Raw genomic sequence first — 24608 nt, forward strand, 5'->3', positions numbered from 1 at the left:
ATAGTTATTGAAGCTGGGTGATGAGTATATATGAGGCGTCATTATACTCTTCTTGCTTTTATATATATTTGGGAATTTCTATACATTTTTGAAGCTAGTTTACCAACTCATTGGGAGATTAGAATCAGACTGAGTCTAGAGCAGCGTGGATTCCTTGGCTAGACTTAGTTCTGTCTCAAAACCCTTACTTGGCCCCAGGCATCACAGGCTTGGAGATTACCCTGGGCATAAGGATCTTTGACAGACGCTTCTGTCTGCTGCATCTCCAAAAAGAAAAATGTGTCAAGCTGTAAAACACATCCCCGAGTGGTAAACCCACTTGGGAACATGTCACAGTGCTAGGCAACTAGAAAGGGTACTTCCTTTGAACAATTTACAAGACATTAATATTCAACAAGCTGCAGAGGCTAGCGGTCAAGTTCGCACTGAGGCTTCAGTTCGACAAGAATAGGCATTTCCCAGGAACCTCTGAACACAGAATCTGGGCCTGTTTATGTAAGGTCTGGCTTTAAAAAAAAGTCAAGAATTTATATGATTAAAGGAAGAAAGTTCAGCCGGGCACCTTGTCCTTGAAGGTTCTCATTATGGGGCAAAGGAAAGAGAAGTGAAATACTTTCCTTTAAGCACAATTCACAGATTCTGCCTGGGTTTTCTGTGGTGATTCAGATTTCTTCCTTTAGTAGGTCAAGTCAGACCTTCCATGCTAATGTAAGAAACGTATTCTTTTCTTCTTAGTTTTATGTTTATCAGAATCTAAAAAGCTGTTGTTAGAGCCAATTTTTCAGAGCCTATCATTTGTAAAGCTGTTCATTTTCAAGTAAACATGCTCCTAAAATGTTCTGAAAACTGAAATGACAGATAAATCAATTACAAAATTAAGAAAAATATAGTATTTTCTATTTCATGTGTTTGTTGATTTGGACAATGCTTTAGGTAATCTAAGCATAGCAAAATGCCATATAATAAAAATTTTGGATTTTATTAAGCTCACTATTACTACAACAAAAAGATTAAACAATTATTAGTAGCAATAAGCCTAAATATATAAATATAAAATAAATATAAATATATACATGGCATAGAAGGTCCAAAAAAGCCCCTATGCAAGCAGCACAAATTAAAATATTCATTTGCTTAAAATAGCAGCTGGAGTAGGGGGTTACAAACAGCATTTCACAGTTTCTAGGACAGCATTCTAGGGAAGGTCCATTTGCCCAGCAACAAAACTAAACAAGACAAAACAAACAAGAAAAACACCACTTGGGGAAAAACTGTTTTGAAGGCCTCTTCAGTTGGAGAGAGCAATAATAATTATTTCTACAACTGGAGTGATGAAAGTCATGGTACAAGCTCAGCTTCCTGAATGGTCCTGGAGAACACGGTGGCAGGGATGGCTGGGTATTCCCAGGGAATCTGAAGGTCAATGTGGCTGCCGCCCAGTGATAGAAATCAGCTCCATGGGGTTCGGACAAGCCTTCGGACTCACAAAACCCCAAGCACCCCGAGGAGGTACTTGTATACTTCTCACCACAGAGACCAGTAGTCAAGGAAAATATTAAAATTTACCTGAATTAATTCCTTCACTCATTCAGCCACATGTGGAGAAATATGATAAAAATAATCAAACATTTAAATGCCCATGTAGCTTACAGTCGTCTGAAAGAGGCAGTCACTAGCACCACTTCCCTTTTGGACATTTTAGAAGGAAAAACCTTACCCTCCCATTGAAACTCCTGCTGCCAGGAATGGAGCAGAAGGGTACAGACTGTGAACATGCTGAATGACCGTCTCCAAGTCTTCAGTATTCGCACAACAGTAAGTCCTTGGCGTCTGCAAGCAATGACAGGTAAAGCACAAAAATTATAATCAGGAGGTTAATCATTTGTGTAATGCAGAATTGTAAAAAAGAGCAAGAAGTCATAAATATGAGAAAATGACCTTTGTTTGCACATACAATGAGTCATAATAATTTATCATTTTCCTGTCTTGCAGTACACATATATGCCATTTAGGGTCAGTGTTATTTGAGATGGCACTAACAAAAGACTCTGATCATGCAAGAAAGCCTGGACAAAAATGGGGCAAGACCAATACAAATACCTCAAATTAAACAGATATGCAGTACTCTACTCAAATGTGTCTCTAACTAAACAAGAACAGAGTAAACTTAGGCAGAAAAAGTGGAGACTCACACCTTTTTATAGGAAAAAAACAACAACTTATGCCTGACAAAGCCAAAGCCAAAGTAATTCTTATTAAAAAACACAGTCAAGGGCTTCCCTGGTGGCGCAGTGGTTGAGAGTCTGCCTGCCAATGCAGGGGACACAGGTTCGTGCCCCAGTCTGGGAAGATCCCACATGCCGCGGAGCGGCTGGGCCCGTGAGCCATGGCCGCTGAGCCTGCGCGTCCGGAGCCTGTGCTCCGCAACGGGAGAGGCCACAACAGTGAGAGGCCCACGTACCGCAAAAAAAAAAAAACACAATCAAGCAACCAAAAAAGGTTTTCCAACAATACCACAAAAAATTTAAATTGTGACTCCTTTCTTACTGGGGAACTGTTTTTTCTATCTTGAGTGCTGTCTACCAATGAAGGAGTGTGATTTTCTGGCACTGCCTTCACTCTAGATAAAGCAACATCCAGTGTGCTTTATTAATTAAATATTTTCTTTTTCAGTAATATTTCCATATAACCCCAGCTGTGCTACACTGAAAACAGACACTTAAAATGTTAAAATATGTAAAGCTGATTATGCCTCAATACATAATGCATTAAAACAAATGGTTTTCATGTGAATTTCATCAATAGGGGCTCTGTTTCCAGCAGAAAAGCTTCACAGATGCTTTATTTGAGATCTGGGAGCAGAGGGCAATCCTGTCTGTACAATGTATGTGAGAGTGTATATATGAATAAAGTATATGTGAGATAAAATAACCAGAAATTTAATAACAAAGAGAGAAATCTGGTAACCCTTTTATTACCCTAGTAAAAATACTGAAACAAGTTATGTGTGCCACCCTGATTGTAATATTCCAGTAAACTATGATTGGAAGGTTATGTGCCACCCACCATTCAATTACTAATGAGTAGTCTGAGAAAATTACAATTTTCACTGAAATCTCCACCTAAACTCAAGGCTGAAATACTCCAATTGCCTACTACCATCTTTTTGAGATCTGCAAATATAAAACTCACCAAAAGACAAATGTTAACCTGACGTTACTTACAATGGCTAACATTTACGGAACGATTAAATTTGTGTCCACAAAACCCTGAGGAAGATCCTATTATTATACTTAGGAAACTGAGTTATTAATAGAAAACTGAGTTTAGAGAGGTTAAGCAACTCCTGTAAACTCCTGAACAGCTAGTAAGTGACGAAGCTGAGATACTTCCAAAAATACTTTGTGATTAAATGCATTTGAGGGGCACAAATTCAATGTACAATCTAAACAGAATAATATCTACTACCAGTCTCATTCATAGTGACTGCAGAATTTGTCACAAGAATTCTGGTGAAAAAGATCATCCCTACTTGGCATTTTTACTACATGTGAGTTTATTCACACTGCATAGTTTTTAAATTTCTGTATTATTTATAAACAATCACCAACACATACTCTCGTTATGCAGGCTTCAAGTGAAGTATGTGTGTACATGTATGTACACACACGCACACACATATACATGAACATACACACAGAGTTAGGGTATGAGAAAAATGGCCTATGGAAAATTATTAGGATCAGAGAATTTTAGTTCCAGGAAGGACCAGAAATAGCACTTCGTTCCTTATTTACAAGTGGGGAAACTGAGGCTCGGCAAGTTTGAGTAATTTGCCAAAGGTCACAAAGTAGCAGAGCTTGGAGTTGATGTTTGTAATAAGTAAACTACTTCTTGTAAAGCACTAGTGTTCCATGAGATATTTAGTAAGCAAATCAATATCTGGTACACTCAGACATAGGAGCTTATTTTTCCCTAAATGTTTTTCTCCCAGCGGATTACATTAAGTTGGGAACTGATAATGCTGGTGTGGATCAAAGCTGCCAGAACTCTGAAACTCAGCGCATCTAGAGCCTCTCTGGCACGATCTGCTGCTTGCTGGCCGCTCCCTTAGCTTCCGTGATGGCTTCGTCCTGTTCTCATCCTGCTGCTGGCTTTCCATTTCCTGTCATTCTCCCCACAACCCCAAATATGAGAATTCATTTCCATAAATTTTGTCGTAGGCCTGCATCTACTCATTCTCTGGTCAATACCCAATTCCTGGAGGTCCGGTGTACCTTCACAGCTTCATCAGCCACCTCCAGGCAGCGACTAAACCTGAATCTCCAGTCTCTTCCTTCTTCCTGGACTCCAGATGCAAATTCCCAAGTTCTAGAAGTAATGTTCTGTCAGTACTTCAAACTCAAAATGCCCCAAAGTAAACTCTTTTATCCCTTCATGAAAACTCCTAATGCTTCTCCTAACTTCCCATTTTTTCTATAAATGACATCTATATTTTCTTAGTCAAAACTGTAGGTGACACTGCCTTCTTCCTCTCCCTTAACCCACAGCCAATAAACTTCCAAGTCTTGTAGCTTCTTCCTCCCCAGAATCTTTTCAGGAAACACAGGCGAGCCCTTCTTTCCACTCTAGTAAAGGCCCTGGTACGTTAGATTCTCTCAGAAGGCCCCAGGGACAAGGATGTGAGTGCAAGCGGTTCATTTAGAAGGTGATAGGGGGAATGGGGAGTAGGGGAGTGGGGAGTGAGTGTGAGTCAGAAAGAGTAGGAAGCCAGTAAAGAATGTTACCCAGCAGTCTGTGGCCATGGACAACTGGGACTCAATCCCCTTGGGGCACTTTGGGAGACTACAGAACAAGGCTCAAAATTATCCCAACCAAGTGGCAAGGGAGCTGGGTTATTTGCCCACCAGTTCGCTTCAGCCACTGGTTGAAGGCAGCTCCTGGAGGATGTTAACTCCCTGGCACTCTGGTCTGCCCTGAGCAAAGGCTCAGCAGGCTTCCATGGCTAGAGAAGGCCCCCAGTCAAAGAGATGGGGGTGCTTGCAGTGGGAAGCCATCAGGTAGGCAAGATGGGAATGGTAAGCACCAAAGGGAAAAAGGTGTGGAAAGGGTGTGGCGCCAGCTGTCTTTGCTCCCAGGCCTTTGTACCTCTCACCTGGACTACCAGGTGATAACCTCTGAACTAGTTAACTGCCAGCCTTTCCTAATCACCATCCATAATCTTACATCCCATTCAACGTGAGATTAATCTTCCTGAAGAACACTTCCAGCTCTAATCATGACAGTGTTTCTGATTAAAATTCTTCATTAGCTTTCCACTGTTGACTGAATTAAATCCAAAGTCCTCTGCTAAGGCCCTTCACAATATGCCAAGTAACCTTTCCAGCTCTGCGTTTTACTAGTCCTCCATATGTATGGATTCTGGTCCATGGGACACTGCTGTTCTCTTGTCTGCTAAGTCTCTTAATATCCTTGCCACCTGTGTAAACTTCATCTGCCAAGTGGCCTTCACAGTCAACTCTGCCTGCTGAAATCATGCCTTGAAAAAATTGAATAAATGTCAGACAAAAGGTCAGACTTGGCCCCTGTTCTCCAGGAACTCACAGCCTTTCCCAATTCTACCCCTACTTGTCCCGGCCAGCCTGCTCCCTGCCCTTACTATCTATATGTGAGGCTCTCTCTATTACTATCTTGCTCACCTCTATACAGTCAATAAATACTTGTTGAATTGAATGGAAACACACAGGGTTGAAAGTGAGACGACCTGATTAGTAACTTCTGATATGCAAACCTACGTGGTTATACCACACAACCTCTTGCTACTTGATGGGCTCCAACAGGAAACATCATATGCCTTCTTTCTTCCTAGGACTTGAGTCCCATTAAAGAAAGAATTCACCTAGGATACACAGCAAAGACACTTATGGGGGTAATACATTGAATTGGTAGGCCTGGCAGAAATTTTCCTCAGGTTTGAAGATATTACTTTATAGCATCTTTTTATTTTATTTCATTTTATTTTATTGGCTGCATTGGGGTCTTCATAGCTGCACACGGGATTTCTCTAGTTGGGGGCTACTCTTCGTTGTGGTGTGCGGGCTTCTCGTTGCGGTGGCTCCTCTCGTTGCGGAGCACGGGCTCTAGGTGTGTGGGGTTCAGTAGTTGTGGTGCTCGGGCTCAGTAGTTGTGGTGCACAGGCTTAGTTGCTCCGTGGCACGTGGGATCTTCCTGGACCAGGGATCAAACCCATGTCCCCTGCATTGGCAGGCAGATTCTTAACCACTGCGCCACCAGGGAAGTCCCTATAGCATCTTTTTAGATTTAAAAAAATGTTAGTTAATTCTCAGTTGCTAGGGCTGCTAATACCACCAGCAACTATCCTCTTATTTCATACTTCCAGAACAGAGGTAAAGTAAGCTACATCTAATCCCTAAAGGGAGGAAGGAAAACCTGCCAGGATTCAGCTGGGTGATGAAAGCTCCTTTTAGAGTGAGAAGAGGATGGGAAAGGTATTCTTGAAAAATGCAGAAAATCTAAAGGATAGGTAACCTTCAGCAGACGTTTGGGCATAAATAATGGGTTGGCCAAAAAGTTCATTCTTGTTTTTCCATAAGATGTAACAGACAAACCCGAACGAACTTTTTGGCCAACCCAATTATTTTGTTAGAATAATTTGACAATATTTACAAACCAAGATTGTTCAAATTGTTCAACTGCAACTACGATCAGAGAGAAACAGTAGTAATTTGTTAAATGGCTTTTTAGAGGTTACTTTCTCAAAAGCATGGAAGAGAATGATGAAGTAAAATTAATTCTAATTATACATAATAGAGGAGAAAAGAATAAAGCATATATTTTATATTTATCTATGAACTACATCTAATTTATCCTTAATCAACTTTCAAATAGACAAACTGATTTCTCCTTATTCTGAAAGAGAATTTTCTTGTCCTGATTTAGAAGTCATTTGTTTTAAAATGCAAATTTCGTTAAAAATTTTTTGGGGAGGAATAGAAACAAATTAAAATTCACCCTGTTAATCAGGTAGCCTGACTTTCCCTAGCTATTCTGGGAGCAGATTAATTTGCTAATCTGCAGAAAAAGCCATAACCCAGGACCCTTCTCTCAATACCTGCCACACATCCAACACTGAAGAAGGCCAGCTCGTAAAAAGATTTCAGTTTTCTGTCCAGAAAAAAATAAAACTGAAAAAGGCACGCAAATGTCTTTTTAAAAATCACTTAAAATTCACATTTACTTTATTGTAATATCTTGATAAACATCAAGAGCTTACAATATTTCATTTTACAATCTTCTATTATTTAATGATCTGTACTCAAATATTTGATAAGATGCTGTTTATATGAACTCTGTGATTCTTGTGTGGATGTAGGCTACCCCAAAAGGAATAATCCTTTTATAATACGGTGAATTATGCTTTTTAACCGCTCTCTACAGTGTGTTTTTGTTGTGTTGTTTTGCTTTCATTCCACCCACTCCCAGTACCTAATGAGCTACCCAAATCATTCTTAGAAAAATTGATCTTATTTTTGGAAACTGAGTTTGTTAAACAAAGAGTCAGAGAAAACAAATGTATGTGCATATGTAAATAAAACCAGCACTTTAATGAATAATCATTTCACCTACACTGACAGGCATATAAAATGACCAGGTATCCAAATCTGCCTGAGAATTTGTTAATTACTTAAAGTAACCAACCACAAGACAAAGGGCCCCAAGAAATATCCTGGCCAATGCTGGGGCCAAGATAGCCTATATGCCGTGTTCCCGCTAACGTTCTGGATAGCCATGGCACATGCTTATGCAGTCATGCTACAAAGCGACACCGATAAGTGAGCACAGTCTGTTAGTGGCTTAGAGCCTGTCAGCCAGGCAGACAGGAGTTCTCAGGCCAGGGTCCTAGGAAGCCTGGGACTACCCACCACCTCAGCCCTGCCTACAGACTAGACTCACCGGGGAGTTTTAGGACAAACACAGGCACCTGGACTCCAGCCCAGGCCAAATGAATCAGAATCTTTGGGGGATGGCATCCAGGGATCAGTACTTTTTCAAAGCTTCCCAGAGGCTTTTACTGTGCAGTCAGGGCTGAGAACCAACTGCTCAAAGAGAATAAGGAAACAGGGTGAGACCTGAGCCAAGAGAGGAGGAGGCTGCACTGACAAGAATGACAAAACCTACCTAGAGTCACTTGGGAAGAGGCAAGTCTAGTTCTACAGGGATTCCCTGCAGTGCACAGAGAAGTAGTGCTAAACATCTCATGGCATAAAGAAACAACGGGCACAGTTGAAGCCTTCGATGAATGGTAGCTAGCTATTACATCGTTGCTATTCCTAAAATTATCATTGTTATTCCTAAAAAATATACTATTCCTAAAATTCTTTATTTACTTAAACAGTCTTTTTTTTAAACATTCTTTTTATTTAAAAATTGTTTAAATATAGAGAATTGCACAATCCTTTGCATACTCACCACTTACAGCAGTTGATATTACTGAACTGGACTTATCAGTGTTAGAAGAAAATTCTATACGATTCAATGAATTCATATCCACATCTGGCTTACAACCTTCCTGGGTTATTCTGATGGGTAGAGGGAGGAGGGAGAGGTTATCTGGGGGAGCATTCAGGGAAGGGCATTGGCAGTGGTGTTCAGTAAGAAGACACTGAGTGTGGGAAAGGCAGTATCTGAAGGTGAAAGTCTGACAACTGAACTGTGCTTTGGCTGGCCATGCGCTATATGCCCCTCCTCCCTCAGACCATTACAGTCCTTAATCCCTTGTGAATGCCCCCTTTAGAAAACAGGGCCCAGGAGGGGAAAGAGCCCTACATCCCTCCTACCCCATTAGCTTCCAAGGTGGAAAAGCTCAGTAGGAAACAAGAGCAGATTTCTCAAGATCTGAGTCCTTAAGTAACTACCCAAGGCATTGGAGATTGAGGCAAGATCCCTCTCTTGGAAAACCCTCCTTATCTCTACCCTCTTTTCGGCCTGACTTGACTTAAAGCCAGAGCTGAAACGTAAAGACATTGGACAGTCTAAGTTCATGCCCTAAGACCACTAATCAGCTTTATGACGTCAAGCCTGTCACCCCACTTCTCCAGCGGTGTCCTCATCTACTAAATGAGGTTTTTAGGATTAGAGGATCCCTGAAGCAGAGCCACTTAAAGTGCCAGTCCAGGGTGAGATAAGGGGCTGGCATCAGAATATAAATCAGCACGCTTCTTCTCTCACCAAGAGAGTATTTCTGTGAGAAAAAAAATAATCAGCTCACCTCGGCAGCGTGCTCAGAGCCGAAGTTGGCTAACGTTCTCTCACAGCCCTGACTCATACAGTCAGGGATTGTGTCAGATAGTTTGAGAAGTGAAAGTTGGCTGACAAACCGCATTTGGAGCAGCACTGCTTTAAAGTATTTTCTGGCTTCTGCTCCACTGTTGCCCCCTCGACCCCTCACCAGCTCTAACTTGAGTGGGAAAGTACCTGATAGAGGCTTTTCTTTTTAACAGCTTTATGAGACATGATTCACATAGCATACAATTCACCCATTTAAGATATACAATTCAGTGTGTGTGTGTATGTTTTAGTATATTCAGAGTTGTACAACTATCACAATTTTAGAACATTTTCATCACCCCCAAAAGAAACCCCCCACCATTAGCAGTCACCCCACCTCCCTCCGCCCGAGGCAACCACTAATCTTTCTTCCCATCTCTACAGATTTGCCTATTCAGAATATTTCGTACAAATGAAATTACACAATATGTGTGCTTTTGTCTGGCTTCTTTCACTTAGCATAATGTTCTCAAGGTTTATCCATATTGTAGCACGTGTCAGTACTTTATTCCATTTAAAATGCTGAAAAATATTCCATGGCATGGCTGTACTACGTTTTATTTATCCATTTATCCATTAATGGACATCCTGATTCCTTCCATCTTTTGGTTATTATGAATAATGATGCTACAAATATGTGTGTACAAGTTATTGTATGAACATATATTTTCATTTGTCGGGTATATACCTAGGAGTGGAATTGCTGCATCATACGGCAACTCAATTTTAAGTTTTTGAGAAACCGCCAGAGTATTTTCCAAGGTGGCTAAGAGAGTTTTCTGGCTGGGTTTAGGGACATAGAAGTCTGCATGACCCTATAAACAAAAGGAGAGGGACCCTTGTGTAGCATTCAACAAACTCAGGTTTGGCTGAGTTCTTTGTAGATTATCATTCCTAAACTAAGCTGGAAACATGACAGTTCACAAAGTAGTCATTAATATTAGGGAGTTTGCGGATAACTTGGATTCCTGGATTCCTGGTCTTGAAAACCAATCTGCAGAGAGCAAGAAAAGGCACCACTGGGACTTCCCTGGTGGCTCAGTGGTTAAGACTCCACACACCCAATGCAGGGGGACTGGGTTTGATCCCTGGTCAGGAAACTAGATCCCACATGCATGCTGCAACTAAGAGTTCACATGCCGCCACTAAGGAGATGGTAAGCCAGAACTAGGGAGCCCATGTGCCACAACTAAGGAGCCCGCCTGCTGCAACTAAGACCCAGTGCAACCAAATAAATTAATATTAAAAAAAAAAAAAGAAAGAAGCACCATCTACTTCGAGGGCTCCAAGAACCCTGCAGGGGTATCTGAGGATCAGTCTACTGAGACTAGGACTCTCTGTCTTCTACAGCTCAGAGCCCCAGAAAGGGCAACATGCAGGCTTCTCATTTCCTAGTGAGCAAGGCTTCTGGCTTCCTCTCAATCCTGCAATGACTAATTGGAAATGAGGACAATGTGGTGGTGGAAATTTTCTACTTTCTTATTCTGCTCTGCAGGAGCCATAGTAATCCCTATAAATTCTAAATATATCACCAACATATTTCAGCAAATCTTTTACTTTTGCATTTCTTCCACTCCTAGGAGAACTGCTTACCCTAAATTCCATTTCACCTTTACTAGCTCTTTTGGGTTAATTTCAGTTAGAATCGGTTCCTTCCTGTTTGATCTTTGCTGATTCATCTTTTGTTCTTTTTTATGCCTACCCTAAGTTCTTACTTACTCTGGGTCTGAGCTACATTAAATCCTTTCTGGAACAAGGTGAGGTATAAATACTCATAGAGTTCCTCTAGTCTGAAACAGTAACTGTTTATAGCTCTAAGGCAGAAAGAAGAAGGACTATCAAGGGATCTAAATATCAAACCTAGCTCTAATAATCAATATTGGCATCTCATTTTTGTGATCCATTAGGTGACAAGAAGTATATATTAAATTATAATTCATTTACTCCCTTTAATTTCTTTTCAAAAACAGTTATTCTGGGCCTCCCTGGTGGCGCAGTGGTTGAGAGTCCGCCTGCCGATGCAGGGGATACGGGTTCGTGCCCCGGTCTGGGAGGATCCCATATGCCGCGGAGCGGCTGGGCCCGTGAGCCATGGCCGCTGGGCCTGCGCATCCGGAGCCTGTGCTCCGCAACGGGAGAGGCCACAACAGTGAGAGGCCCGCATACCGCAAAAAGAAAAAAAGAAAAAAAAAAAAAAAAAAAAAAAAACAGTTATTCTAAAAGGATATAATTATAATTATGTTTTAGTCATTTGTTATCCTTATTTTTTCTTTAGATGGCATTAGCCTTTATGATACAGATTTTTGCTGGAGGTACCAGTTCATCAGAATTCAACCCGATGCACTGTATAAGACACCAGAGATCAAGCTACTCTTATCCTCTCACTTAGAACTCAGTGAATTCTTTAAAAGTTAAAAAAAAAATTTATCTAATTACCATCCCTTTGTAAAATCTCCCAAAGTGTTCTTGGAGATTTTTTAAAAATCTGTGCAAGTTTATGGGTAAAAGTTACTGGGTTGCTGCATTCTTTTAAAGTAAATTTCCAATTAACTTTAAATGCTCAGGGTAGAAAGTTTTTCAAGCTTCCTCCTCCTCTTTTTCTCTCCTCCTTCCTATTTGTTGTGTTCTAAGAGTCTATCCTTTGCTCTACCAATGGTTCCTAAGCAATCTCACCCACTCCTGACCTCCTGGTTCCACTGCGTACCAATAATCCATTCCTTTCTTCAGCCTGTATGTCTCTTCTGAGGTCCAGTCTAGTACATCCAACTGTTTATGAAAAATTTCCACCTGGATGACCTAAAAGCACCCTCAATATCTAAAACTGAATTTGTTATTTTGATGACACCAAAAGCTTGTAAAGTCTCCTAAGTTTCCTATTTCAGCAAATATTACCTTTCACCGTATTAGCCTTTTACAAGTCAGCAAAACTAGACATGCCAACCTTGTCTCCCGTCTCTTCACTTCCCACCATACTATTCTTTCTGCCCCATGAATACCCCTCATTTTTATTCTCTCCCCTCCCTCCCCCCCCCAACCTCTGCGTTCACACTCTGGATAGGTCTTTAATAACTGCCTTCTAACAGATTTCCCAGCCTCCAGCCTCCTTCCCCTCCATCACTTTTCTGCCATGGTTCTCCTTCTAAAACATGACCATGACCAGGTTATTTTATATGTCAATTATACCTCAATAAAACCAAACTTAAAAAAAAAAAAGTCAATGGTTCAATACTAGGTTCCTTGGAATTCTACACATGACTCTTCAAAATCTGGCCCTACCCTTCTGGGAGAATTCCTATCACTTCCTGAGTAATGAGAGGGAGCACAATATAATGGTCAAGAACATAAGCACATAGTCAGCCTACTTGGGTCTGAATCCTGGCTCTGAATTTCTCAGTGAGAGCAAGTTCTTAACCTATTTGTTCCTCATTTTCTTCATCTGGAAAATGGGGATGATGGTGGCTACACTTACCTAAATCACGGGGTTGTTTCTATTGCTGAACATCGAGTACAAAAAGACATAATGATATATTCTACGGACTCAATAAACATTAGATAAAATGATCATCATTTTTATCCCTCCACAGATAAGTACTTGCTACTACGCTCTTTAATACCTTGCTTTTCATGCTGAGAAAGCTCCTCTATCCCCTCTGCTGGTTCAGTACCATAGCCTTCAAGATCCAACTCAAATTCACCTCCACTGCGATATTCTGCCGCCTCCCCTGGGGCAGTTAGTTACTCCTTCCCTCTATGCTCTGTAGCCTTAGTAAACCTTCCTGTGGTCACACTGTCTTGTGTATATTTTTATGTATCTGACCATCTCCTGCAACTTAAGTTAAAGCTCCTAAGTAAGGCTTAGGGGGCTTCCCTGGTGGCGCAGTGGTTGAGAGTCCGCCTGCTGATGCAGGGGACACGGGTTCGTGCCCCAGTCCGGGAAGATCCCACATGCCGCGGAACGGCTGGGCCCGTGAGACATGGCCGCTGAGCCTGTGCGTCCGGAGCCTGTGCTCCGCAGCGGGAGAGGCCACAACACTGAGAGGCCTGCGTACCGCAAAAAAAAAAAAACAAAAAACAAAAAAAAACTAAGTAAGGGTTAGGGTTGTGTATAATAATGTGTGCACTCCTCACTCTATTGCCTTGTACAGTGCCTGATTTAGTAGGCATACAACACAGCTTTGCTAAATGAACAGATCCTTATCTCTCACTTTATGGAACCGAATGGATTTTACTTTGCAGCATGTCATTTTCTTGAGAGCCTCAGACCATGTCTTCCCCATCTTTGTGTCCTGGAAGCACCTAGAAGGACACACAGCAGACAAGAGCTGCTCAAAAACAATTTGCTTAGTCCAGAGCCAGAGTGACAAGTTCAAATCTTTCCCCTTAGAATACCTACCACCTGTCTACAAGATTCCTAAAGGGCCAGACTAAGTAAGGAAATGTGAACCTTCACCTTCACGAGGCACTTGAGTGAGACCGTAAACGCTTTATAACTTTAGCTTTTGAAATCATGTTGATCTTGATCCTCTCCAGGACTTAACTTACTATAAAGGAAAGTGCAAGAGCTCTTTTTTTTCCCCCAAATTCTCATAATGTACCGACACAGTGACATGATTGTAAATTTTTATTTCCATCGACTTAATTATTTATAGTCTTAATATCATTCTCTATCAATGACCCAGAAAAAAAGTTTCTTTCTATTCTGATAGAATTGCCTTTGACCTGTTGAAGTGGTGAGGGACTAACAGTTGAAAAGCTTCAAGAAAATTTCAGTGAGTGTAATATTTCTCATTCCAACTCACAGGTTAACATCAGGTAGAGTGATGATTTTCCAAGAGATGGAAGAACTTCTATCCTAGCAAAAACTTTAGGGGTTAGAGGGAAGAAAAGCTGATTTAGAATAATATTTCCTCCATGTAAACTGTGGCAGGCAAATAGGCATATAACATGCAGTCAGTCCATTTCATGACGACAGTAAATTTCTTAATTAAAATTGTATTACTGTACTGGTTAATTTTTTTTGTACCAGTTAATTTTTAAAGAAAATATGTTTTGCATTAAAAATGATGTAGATAAATATTTATTGATGGTAAAATATGGTAAGTATAAAAGTTAAGTTATAAAATAAAGCCTTAATTTAAAAAATAGAAATATATTACATTTTAAAATTTAAATATAAGATCTGGATGAACATAGACTAAGGGGATTCCCCTGGTCATATAATTATGGGTTTCCTTTTTTTTTCTTATCCATATATTTCCACAATGAACTTGTATTGTTTACATAATAAGCTATCTTAAATAAAAAGGAATATGTTTTTGTTATAAAACTGGAAATGATTCTTTTAAAAATTAAGCTGTTGTGATTAATTTAAATTTACTTACCAAGAGATTCTCCCCTGCCACTCCTCTGTTGTTAAAAACCACACATCTAAAAACCAGGAAAGTAATTTTTGTTATTTTTACACATGATTCTTACAATATAATATAAAAATCATCTTATCGGCACTGTTTTAGAGCACTGAAAGGTTCTTAAAAATCTGTTCCAAAGAAATGAGGATGCTTGATAATTTCATTAAATGCACTAAAATACATTTCTAGTTCTCTAAATTCACCATGTGGATCCAAACCAGAAAACTGTGTATCAAAGTGATGTTAAATTTTCCTACCAAAAGCAGAAGTTTTACAACTACTTCCTATGTATGTATAGGCCTCCAATAAGTATTATTAAAACAATTCTGAATACAAGTCAAACTTAAATGTTTTTGCCTCAAATTAAAAAAAAATATGTCCTCTACCTATTCTATTTGCAACATTAATAAGCATCTATTCCTATCCTGAGAAACAGCTCTTGTTCCCTCAAGGCTCGGCAAACACAGACACTGGAATTTTACCTGCGGTGAAAACATCACCGCAGGTAGAGCTGCAAGGAGCATGGCATCTGGGTTGGAAGGTTGGCCCCCACTATGCTACTGCTTGGTGTTCAGCTGACTTAGGGGAGGAAAGACTAGCTGTGTGTCCTATAATGCTGTTTGCCTCTCCTAGGTCAATGGTCGTATGTAAAGGGCTTTAGAGCAGTGCTGGCTCACAGTAAGTACACAACGACAGTTAGCTAATTAGTAGCAATGGTAGTTGCAGCACAATGCTAACCTTTACACAGTCATTCTGCACTGACAAAACTTTCCGTCAACCATAATCCCGGATATGTATTTTTGCCATCCTCAAACAAAATCCTGACTTGTGTCTGCATGGGTTCTCTTTGATTTAGTGAATCTATACTCATGTCAATTAAAATTCATTTTGTTTTGTCTATCTACTTAGCTAATCAATCAAGACCATTTAAGGTTCTAATTTAACCCCTCCCCTTTTTGTATTTAAAGCATTTATTATCTTTATTTTCATGATGTATTTAACACAGAAGAAATAAATACAAAAAGCCTATAATTAAGAATAGATGTGACAGGGCTTCCGTGGTGGCGCAGTGGTTAAGAATCCACCTGCCAATGTAGAGGACACGGGTTCGAGCCCTGGTCCGGGAAGATCCCATATGCTGTGGAGCAACTAAGCCCGCGAGCCACAACTACTGAAGCCCGCATGCCACAACTACTGAACCCTGTGCACCTAGAGCCCATGCTCCACAACAAGAGAAGCCAGCGCAATGAAAAGCCCTCACACCGCAACGAAGAGTAGCCCCTGCTCGCCGCAACTAGAGAAAGCCCGTGCACAGCAACAAAGACCCAACGCAGCCCCCCAACCAAAATTTAATTAATTAATTAAATCTATTTTTAAAAAAGAAGAAAAATGTTCTAATATCTCAGAAATCTGAGAAAAGGCTAGAAATATTACATTTTATTGACTAGTCAGAGAAAGATTTTAAATATACTATAAAAACATGCAGAAAAGTTAGGTAGGGTCAGTTAGTCTTTAATCTTTTCTTGCTAAAAAGAATGGCAAGACAGACAGCCACTTGTATTTACTTGCATAAGCTCCTAAGTAACACAGGAATCAGGGCTAAAGTTAGTTGTGACCTTGAACCTCGAAGCTTCCCGTCATTCAGAAAAGAACCACTTTCAAAGTGCAAACACTACATAAGGATAAAAATGGCTTCTGGGGCAAGATGCCATCATGTGACTGCCCCTGAGAGAAGGGAACAGAATTAGTGAGGGGAAAGAAAACGATGATCTGCAAACTCAGGAAAAAGCAGCCTATACATCTGGGATTTTCTTCCAAATTACAGACTGGGGTGTTTGTAACTTTCCTTTAGGCAACTTTGAAAAGTGGATCACAGCTCTGCTATCTCTTGCTAGAGGAGAAACTGTACTGAAGTCTCCATAGGTCTTTGTTTCTGACAATGTTCAATCAGTAACTGTCATCACTGTATATACCTCTAGCCTTGGGAATGAGGCAGAGAAAAAAGGGAGGATGAAGCAGAGAGCAGCTACGGAGGGAGGCAGAATGACGGCTGCCCTTTGGTCCCTTTCTCCCACTCCAGTTAGTGACAAGCAATTAGCTGGTTTCGTTTAACCCCTTTTCTGCCCGACTGTCATCAGGGGACACTTGACACTTCAGTAAAATGAAAAGAGCAGGCTGTGAAACACCTACTATTCCTAAGACATTTGATAAGACCCTCTTAACTTTGTAACAGCTCTCTCCAAATAAGTTTTACAGTTTCTCCCAAACAATTTTAAAGGGTATGTCTAGGAGGGAAATTTTTCTGCAAAATTTATTTTTCCTACATATTTTAACTATTTAAATTTTCCTCTCAAAACAGGGAAAATATAAATAAAGAGAAGAAATACTAAATAAAAATCTGATACTGAGAACTTTCTATGACAACAGAACACATTAATTAGGAAAGCAGATGATTTTCACTTAATGAAGGTTAAATAAGAGGCAGAGAGCTACCCACAGCGCAGGATTTCTCAACCTTGGGCACTACGGACATTTTGGATCAAATACTTCTTTGCAGTAGGGCTGTTGAGAACCACTTGGTTGAGAACCACTGTTACAGTGAAATGGGACAGATAGCCTTGAGTCTGCTGAAGCCCAGTGATCTACCAGAATAAAGGGATTTTATCATACAACTTTAAATATTTTCCAGTTTGAAGATTCCACAAGTCTTTGAGTCTATGAATAGAAATAATAATCAGCAAAGGATGGAGTGAGAGGAATATTCAGAGATCACTATGCTGATTTTAGATAATAATAACAGATAATACTTATTAGTGCTTACTACATGCCAGATTGTCTTCTAGGCATTTTACATGAATATTAATATTGGAATGGCTCATTCATTCAAAAATTTATTAAACAGACTAGTTACTGAATTAAAGATTGAGTTAGTGCTTGTAGGAGAAAAACAAAATAAAAATATAAGGTTCCCGGCCTCAAGAAGAGTATAATCTAATTAGGTTGAAAAGAAATGCATTATACTTTCAGATGAGTGACCACAACAAAAGTGATATCACAAGGCAGTATGTGATTCAATGTCCAACGAGTGGTATAGATAATAAAGCCTTATGAGGTTAGGATGGGCAAAATTCATTAGGAAAGGATTCATGAAAAAGGCAGATAGATCTTATGCTGAGACTCAGAAAATGGTAAAGATTTCAGCAGAAGGAAAATGTGAGATATAATATGGGCTGAAGGGAGCAATGTGAACAAAGATATAAGGTAGGAATGTATAAAAGTTTCTGAGGGATGAGAAAATAGATCATTTTAGCTGAAACATGACTACATAGTAGGATAACGATAGAAAATAAAGATGGAAAAATAGGTTAGCATCAAAATAGGCATAGGGTTCAGAATGACAGATTAAGAAAAGATGACAAGGAAGTTCTGCTTCCAGAAATGTCATGGTAGCTCCTTCTGGGCCAACCCTTCCATAGAATAAAAAATAAGTGCTTGCTAAATTATAAAGGCGACAGAGAACAACCAAAGCAGGCAGAAACTAAATGGGAGTTGACACTTGGAAGAAAAAAATGGCATTGGGTGAGTTTCTTTTCACAGCTTTTTGCCTGAGGGGAGGCACCAGCTGGTATTACTCAGTAATCGATAAAGGTCAAATAGAAATGTTCAATCTCATGGGCTTGAAAACCAGAAAACAGAGTTTGATGCAACTATAAAAGTTAGAGAAAGGGGGACATATCAGAAAAGAGAGCGAAACGGAGGCAGAGTCCTAAATTCTGGATTAAAAAAAATGGGCAAAAAGTCTGGCCGAGCCTTCTGTGATGTAGACTCTAAGCAGTCCATTTAAGGATAAAAAACTGAACAGAGATTTCAGCTGCTGTCTACTACAGAGGGGACAGAGATTGAATTTGGGTTTACCCAAATTGTCTGCCTGATAAACAAAAATCAGTCATTAGAAAATATATAGAAACTCTTTTTAAAAAATATAACAGAATTCAGAGTCTCTACAATGGATCATTCAAACTGTCCAGAACAAAATCTAAAATTACTAGACCATGAAGAAACAGAAAAACATAACCCATACTCAAGAGATAAGATAATCAATGTAACTGATCCTGAGACAGTCCAGGTGTTAGAATTAATAGGTGAGGATTTAAAGCAGCTATTATAACTATACTCAAGGACACAGAAGAAAATAAGCTTGTAGTGAATTTTTTTTAAAAAAAGGAAATAGCAGCAGAGGAATAAAACCTATCAAAAATGGAAAATCTAGATTAAAAAAATACAATATCTGAAATAAAAAGTTCAGATTTGAACTAAATTTGATTTAACTAAAACTAAATTTGATTGAACTAAAAACTAATTAAAAGGCAGAAATTGTCAGACTGGATAAAACCTTCAGGACCCAACTATATGCTGTCTACAAGCAATACACTTTAAATATAAACACAGATATTTTGAAAGATAACATATAAAAAAAGATATATCACATAAACGGTAAGCATAAGAAGGCTGGAGTGGCTACAGTAACATCAGATTGATATCACAACCAGAGATAAAGAAGGATATTTCATAATGACATAAGAGTTCATTCATAGGAAGATTAACAATCATCAATGTATATGTGAGTAATAACAGTTTCCAAATACACGAAGCAAAAATGGACAGAATTAAATGGAATCATAGAAAATCCACACTCATAGTTGATTTTAACATCTTTCCATCAATGAGACAAAAAAATTAATAAAGGTATAAAGTGTATCAATAACACTATCAACTGTCTTAACCTAATTTACATTCCAACAGCATAATACACATTCTTTTTAAAAAATGATAATACCTGAACATTTCCAACCTCACTAAGGTCATAAAGGCATTATGACAGATAAACATAATTCATGTACCTTCTTCTAGAATATGAAGCATCAGAAATCAAACACATAGTTAACAAGAATATATTATTGACTGTATTAATACCCAACTCCTGATTATAACATGGTAATGGAGAACACTGAAAGTTACATTCATAATTCAAGAACCTCATTCTCTCATTCTCTTGTTTCAACTCTCTCCCTATAAAATCTATTCCCTGAGTAGGAAACATGACTTATTTGCCTGTCCTGTCTTGAATTTTCCTCATAAAACTGAGTCCTATGATATTACAGGTCTACATTATCCTGATAGGCAACAATCATGGGATTTGAGGAGCTAGTTGTTCCCAAGTTAGGAGCCTGAGAAAACTAAGGGTGTAAAAAAGTAGTAAAGGAGACTTTTCAAAAATGACCAATTTTTCAAATAGCCTAACAGAAATCATACATTTTTCTGCAGCAAGGCTGTACAGGTGAACCTTAACCCTGTCACACACTGTCTAATTTTGGCGAAATTACTAACACTGTAGTTCTGTTTTTGGTTGGTAAAATGGGGATAATAATACATATTTTGGAATTGAGTACATATTAAATAAGATAACCTATGTATTACACCTAATATGGGGCCTATCATGCGACAGGCACTCAACTAAGCTAAATTTAATTACAGTAAACAAAAATGGCAATTCTAATTATTTTTTGCTGATCATAAGCTCTAAGTGGCCCTATGAATTTAAAGCAAAAAAAGACCAACAAGTTAATATTTAATTAAATGCAATTTATTAGGCATAATATTTCAAAACCAGTGGCCACAAGGGGAAAAGGAGTCAAAGTTATCTTTGATGTGAGGAAGCTAAAAACCTTATTGTACAATTAACATCAAGGGTTCTCTTTCAGCAATCTCTTAAAACATTTTACTGGAATCTTTTTTTCCCCATTAGCTCTCTCATTTTCCCTAACATTTACTCAGCTGCTTTCTGACGTTCTCATATTTTATCTTTCTTATTTGAATTCTAGCTAGGTCTCTTTGGTATTTCTGTACCTTCTGTTAACTTAAGACCCAGTTGAACTAACCTACAGAAAACCTTATTTAAGAACAAAAGTGTTCTACACTAATTATATGAACTAATAGGAATTATTCCAGTGTCACAGATCACTGCTGGCAACTTTATTTCCCAAAACCGAGTCAGAGACATGTATGTGTTCCAGGATGCCGATTCCAGCGGCCGCTCCATCTTAGCAAGGCATTACCCTCCTTCTCCCTGTTCCACCCGCTGCCTGGCCAGGCACACTGCTATCTCTGGGCCCTCCTGGGATGGTTTCTTACCTGGTAATAGGGCTGAGACAGTAAGTACCTCATTTCCATCTGACCAGACTAAAAGAGCAAGGCTCTTTTCTAAGCCAGACAATGGCCTGACTCACTCCTTTAACTTTCATAGCTTAATACTTCAAAAAATGTTCATCGTGGGCTAAGGTTCTTCATATACATTACATGCAATCCTTATAACCCTATGAAGTATAGGTATCTGTACAGATGAGAAAATTGAGGCACAGAGTGACTAAATAATTCATCCCTGGATACACAGGTAGTATGTGACACAGTTGGGATCTGAATGCAGGCAGATCTGACTCAGTGATCCACTTAACTAGCTCACTACGCTGCCCTGTGCTGTCTAAACTAGTGACATTAAAGTCTCTTTTTCCAAAGAGGATGGGTGCTCTGAACATAGGGTACCCGTTGAGTGCATGCCAGCTCTGATAAAAAGAGCTTTGTCCCTGAAAGTTTGTTAATTAAGGTATCATTTTATAGTGGAACATCCAGCAGCTCTATTCCCTAGAGAATAGGATCACTTGTCGGTATCCACCATAACTTTTTCCAGAAATGCCATTAAATAAGCTAAGTTCTTCATTCAGTGCTTTCTAACATTTAGCATTATTTCATCTACCCAGTCTCATGAATAATCAGTTAACTGACTCATTCTCAAAACTTTAAAAATCAAATTATTTTAACAACAAATGATAAAAATACTTTGAGATAAAAACATTCTGGTGTTAATTTTAAATGACATCTTATCTAAGATACTGCTTTTAGATTGGAGAGTGGTCAAAACTTGTCTTTTTGTTTCACTGCCTGATTTTCCGTGGTTCAACCTCCCCTTCCTTCCTCCCTCAGGAAGAGTCTTTGGATGACCCTCCAATGTACTCCTAATGCTTCAGGAAATGCTAAACGTCACCTAAAGCTTAGTCTCCACTGGTGCTACTTCCTCTAAATAAAAAATGTGACACATATATATGGAATTTAAGAAAAAAAAATGTCATGAAGAACCTAGGGGTAAAACAGGAATAAAGACACAGACCTACTTGAGAATGGACTTGAGGACATGGGGAGGGGGAAGGGTAAGCTGTGACAAAGCGAGAGAGAGGCATGGACATATATACACTACCAAACGTAAGGTAGATAGCTAGTGGGAAGCAGCCGCATAGCACAGGGAGATCAGCTCGGTGCTTGGTGACCGCCTGGAGGGGTGGGATAGGGAGGGTGGGAGGGAGGGAGACGCAAGAGGGAAGGGATGTGGGAACAGATGTATATGTATGACTGATTCACTTTGTTATAAAGCAGAAACTAATAAAAAAAAAATGTGTAGGCCCAAACTCCAAACTGGAAAGGGATGAAACATTTAAAAGTAGTCAAATTTTAACCTCTTTAAAATCATCTCCCACTTCAAATCTCTCAGAAAGATAAATTATGGACAATGGCATCCTTGCTACCAATAGTGGGCTCTGCAGTGAAGGATAGGAGATCTTGATCCTATCAAACCACAGAAGAAAATCAGTGCTTTCTGTAAGTATTTTTTTAAAATGTGGCAAGAAGGAAATTTCTTGAAACATAAGCCTACAATCTTGATAATTCCTCAGTTGATCCCTTTGCCCTCTTCTGCTGTTTCTCTCCTTTCTCTGTGAAAACTTCACAAATGTGTGACCCAGGAATTCCCTGGAGGTCCAGTGGTAAGGACTCTCTCTGCGTTTCCACTTTAGGAGGCCCGGGTTCCAACCCTGGTCAGGGAACTAAGATCCCGCAAGCCGTGCAGCCAAAAAACAAAACAAAACAAACAAACAAACAAAAGATGTGTGACCCACTCCTGCTCTTGTCTCCTGAGGTCATCTTTGCCGCAGCAGTTGGGCTTCCTTCCTCCAGCTCTAATGAATCTTCTCAAATTGTGCTTTATCCACCCTCATTCTCCTTGCCCTTTCGGTTGCATCTGACCCTGCTGACCTATCTCTTCTCTCTATAAAATGTCTCGCTTGCTTCTGATAGTCCAGAATCCTGGCATTTGCAACACTCTGACCAGTCAGTGCTAGAGACTGTCAGTTATCTCCCAATATCCACCCTCCCCTTTTTTTCCTCAGTAACAGAATCCCCCAATTTCCATTGGGTACATGGCTGCCCAAAATAAAGATTTACTTCCAAACCTCCCTTCCAGCTAAGGAAGAACAGGCCCAGGTGACAAAAGCAAAATTGGTATGCATACTTGCTGGAAAGCATCCTTAAAGGGAGATGCTAAATTCTCTAGTTTCCCTTTTTTCTCTTTCTTGGGTGCTGGAATGCAGATGTGATAGCTGGAGCTGAAGCAGCCATAGGTTATGAAGCAACATGATAAAAGAAACTTAGTTTTCTGACACTATAGAGTCCCGATCTACCTTCTTGGATTTTCATGTGAGAGAGAAATAAACTTGTATTTTGTTTAAGTCACCGTTATTTTGAGTTTTCTGTCACTTGTTGCCAATCCTGGTCCTATCTAATGCATTTCTTCCCTACTACTGAATACTCTTTGTCACTTCCACTAGACTGTGCAAATACTCTTTGGGAATATAGGTTCTGATACTGTACTTTACTATACCAAAATACTTAATGACTGACCTAGATTTCAATGAGCTTATTAGTACATAATTCTGGATGGGTCACTCTTTTTTAATAGTAGTTGGGGGTGGAATAAAATAGTAGATGAAGGCTCTCAGTAAAAGAGGTCAGAGTAAAAGATGATTAAGATGCTCTCAGAGTTACTGTTTTTCTCCCTGACTTTAGTTGAAATGCTGTAACTTAATTCAGAGAATCAATAAAAGATTTAAGAAAATAGGATATTATCCTGGTATACAAAATAATATCTATTCGGCTATATTACTGAATAGAATTTTTTAAAAAGAAATCTTGAAGAAATGGATGAGATTTCTAACTACTTTATCAATCATATGGGTGTAACTTATTAGAGGGAATGACTTTTTCTCCAGTCCTCTGGTTTCTATGAGGGCTTCTCTCTAAATGCACTCCTGGCCTCCTGGCCTTTCTTACTTCACTTGCCCTCCAGGAGATGAAGGACTTACCTGATTGATACAAGTTTGAAGAATGACTGGGTCATCTGGCTCAGCAAATTCTCTTCTCCTCTCAGGGGCAAGTTCATTCAGGGAAGTACATAATGTACTCTGCCAATGAAGGCAGCCCAAGTATTCCCCATTCAACTCCATTTACTTTTGACTTCTTAACCTTTACTCACAATTACCTTAAATGAACCTTAGCTTAGTTTCCTTTCATTATTAATTTTGAATTAGTGGACCTTAACAGAAAAGTTTTGTGTTGTGTCTTTGTTAGTTTTTAGGTACAGGAAAAAAAATTTGCTTAACAGTAACAACAGTAAACCCTTATGTTTCATTTGTCCATATGCCAGGAGTTAGGTTTTCTCTCAAGTCTAAATCATATCTCACAAGTAAAGCATCAATGGTTCCCTGGTGAACTGACAGAATCCATGACCCTCTCTACATACTCAAACTGCACATAAGATAGTAACTGGGGCCTGAAGGCAAGTGCACCCTCACGATATTGGGCTGCTAGCGCCGCCTATGCAGTTCTACTGTATAAGAGACATTAACATAATATCAAAGCATTCCTGCAAGGAAACTAGATGTTTCCCAAGAGGTAGGTTTACTCATACTT

The 24608-nt window shown here is 39.4% G+C and overlaps 1 protein-coding gene across 4 annotated transcripts in view; it reads right to left on the reverse strand.

Annotated features, from left to right (window-relative positions):
* Positions 1-24608, reverse strand: part of ABHD3 (abhydrolase domain containing 3, phospholipase) — a 38391-nt gene that overhangs the window by 8851 nt on the left and 4932 nt on the right. For all 4 annotated transcript variants that reach the window (XM_082641012.1, XM_082641014.1, XM_082641013.1 and 1 more), the window contains exons 4-5: positions 14730-14775; positions 1718-1830 (exon numbers count right to left, since the gene is read on the reverse strand). In XM_082641012.1, the coding sequence (XP_082497138.1) occupies positions 1718-1830; positions 14730-14775 (159 nt within the window). The remainder of the gene's footprint in view (positions 1-1717; positions 1831-14729; positions 14776-24608) is intronic.

Source organism: Mesoplodon mirus (assembly GCF_964341445.2).
Source record: "Mesoplodon mirus genome assembly, chromosome: 13".
Classification (NCBI taxonomy): Eukaryota; Metazoa; Chordata; class Mammalia; order Artiodactyla; family Ziphiidae; genus Mesoplodon; species Mesoplodon mirus.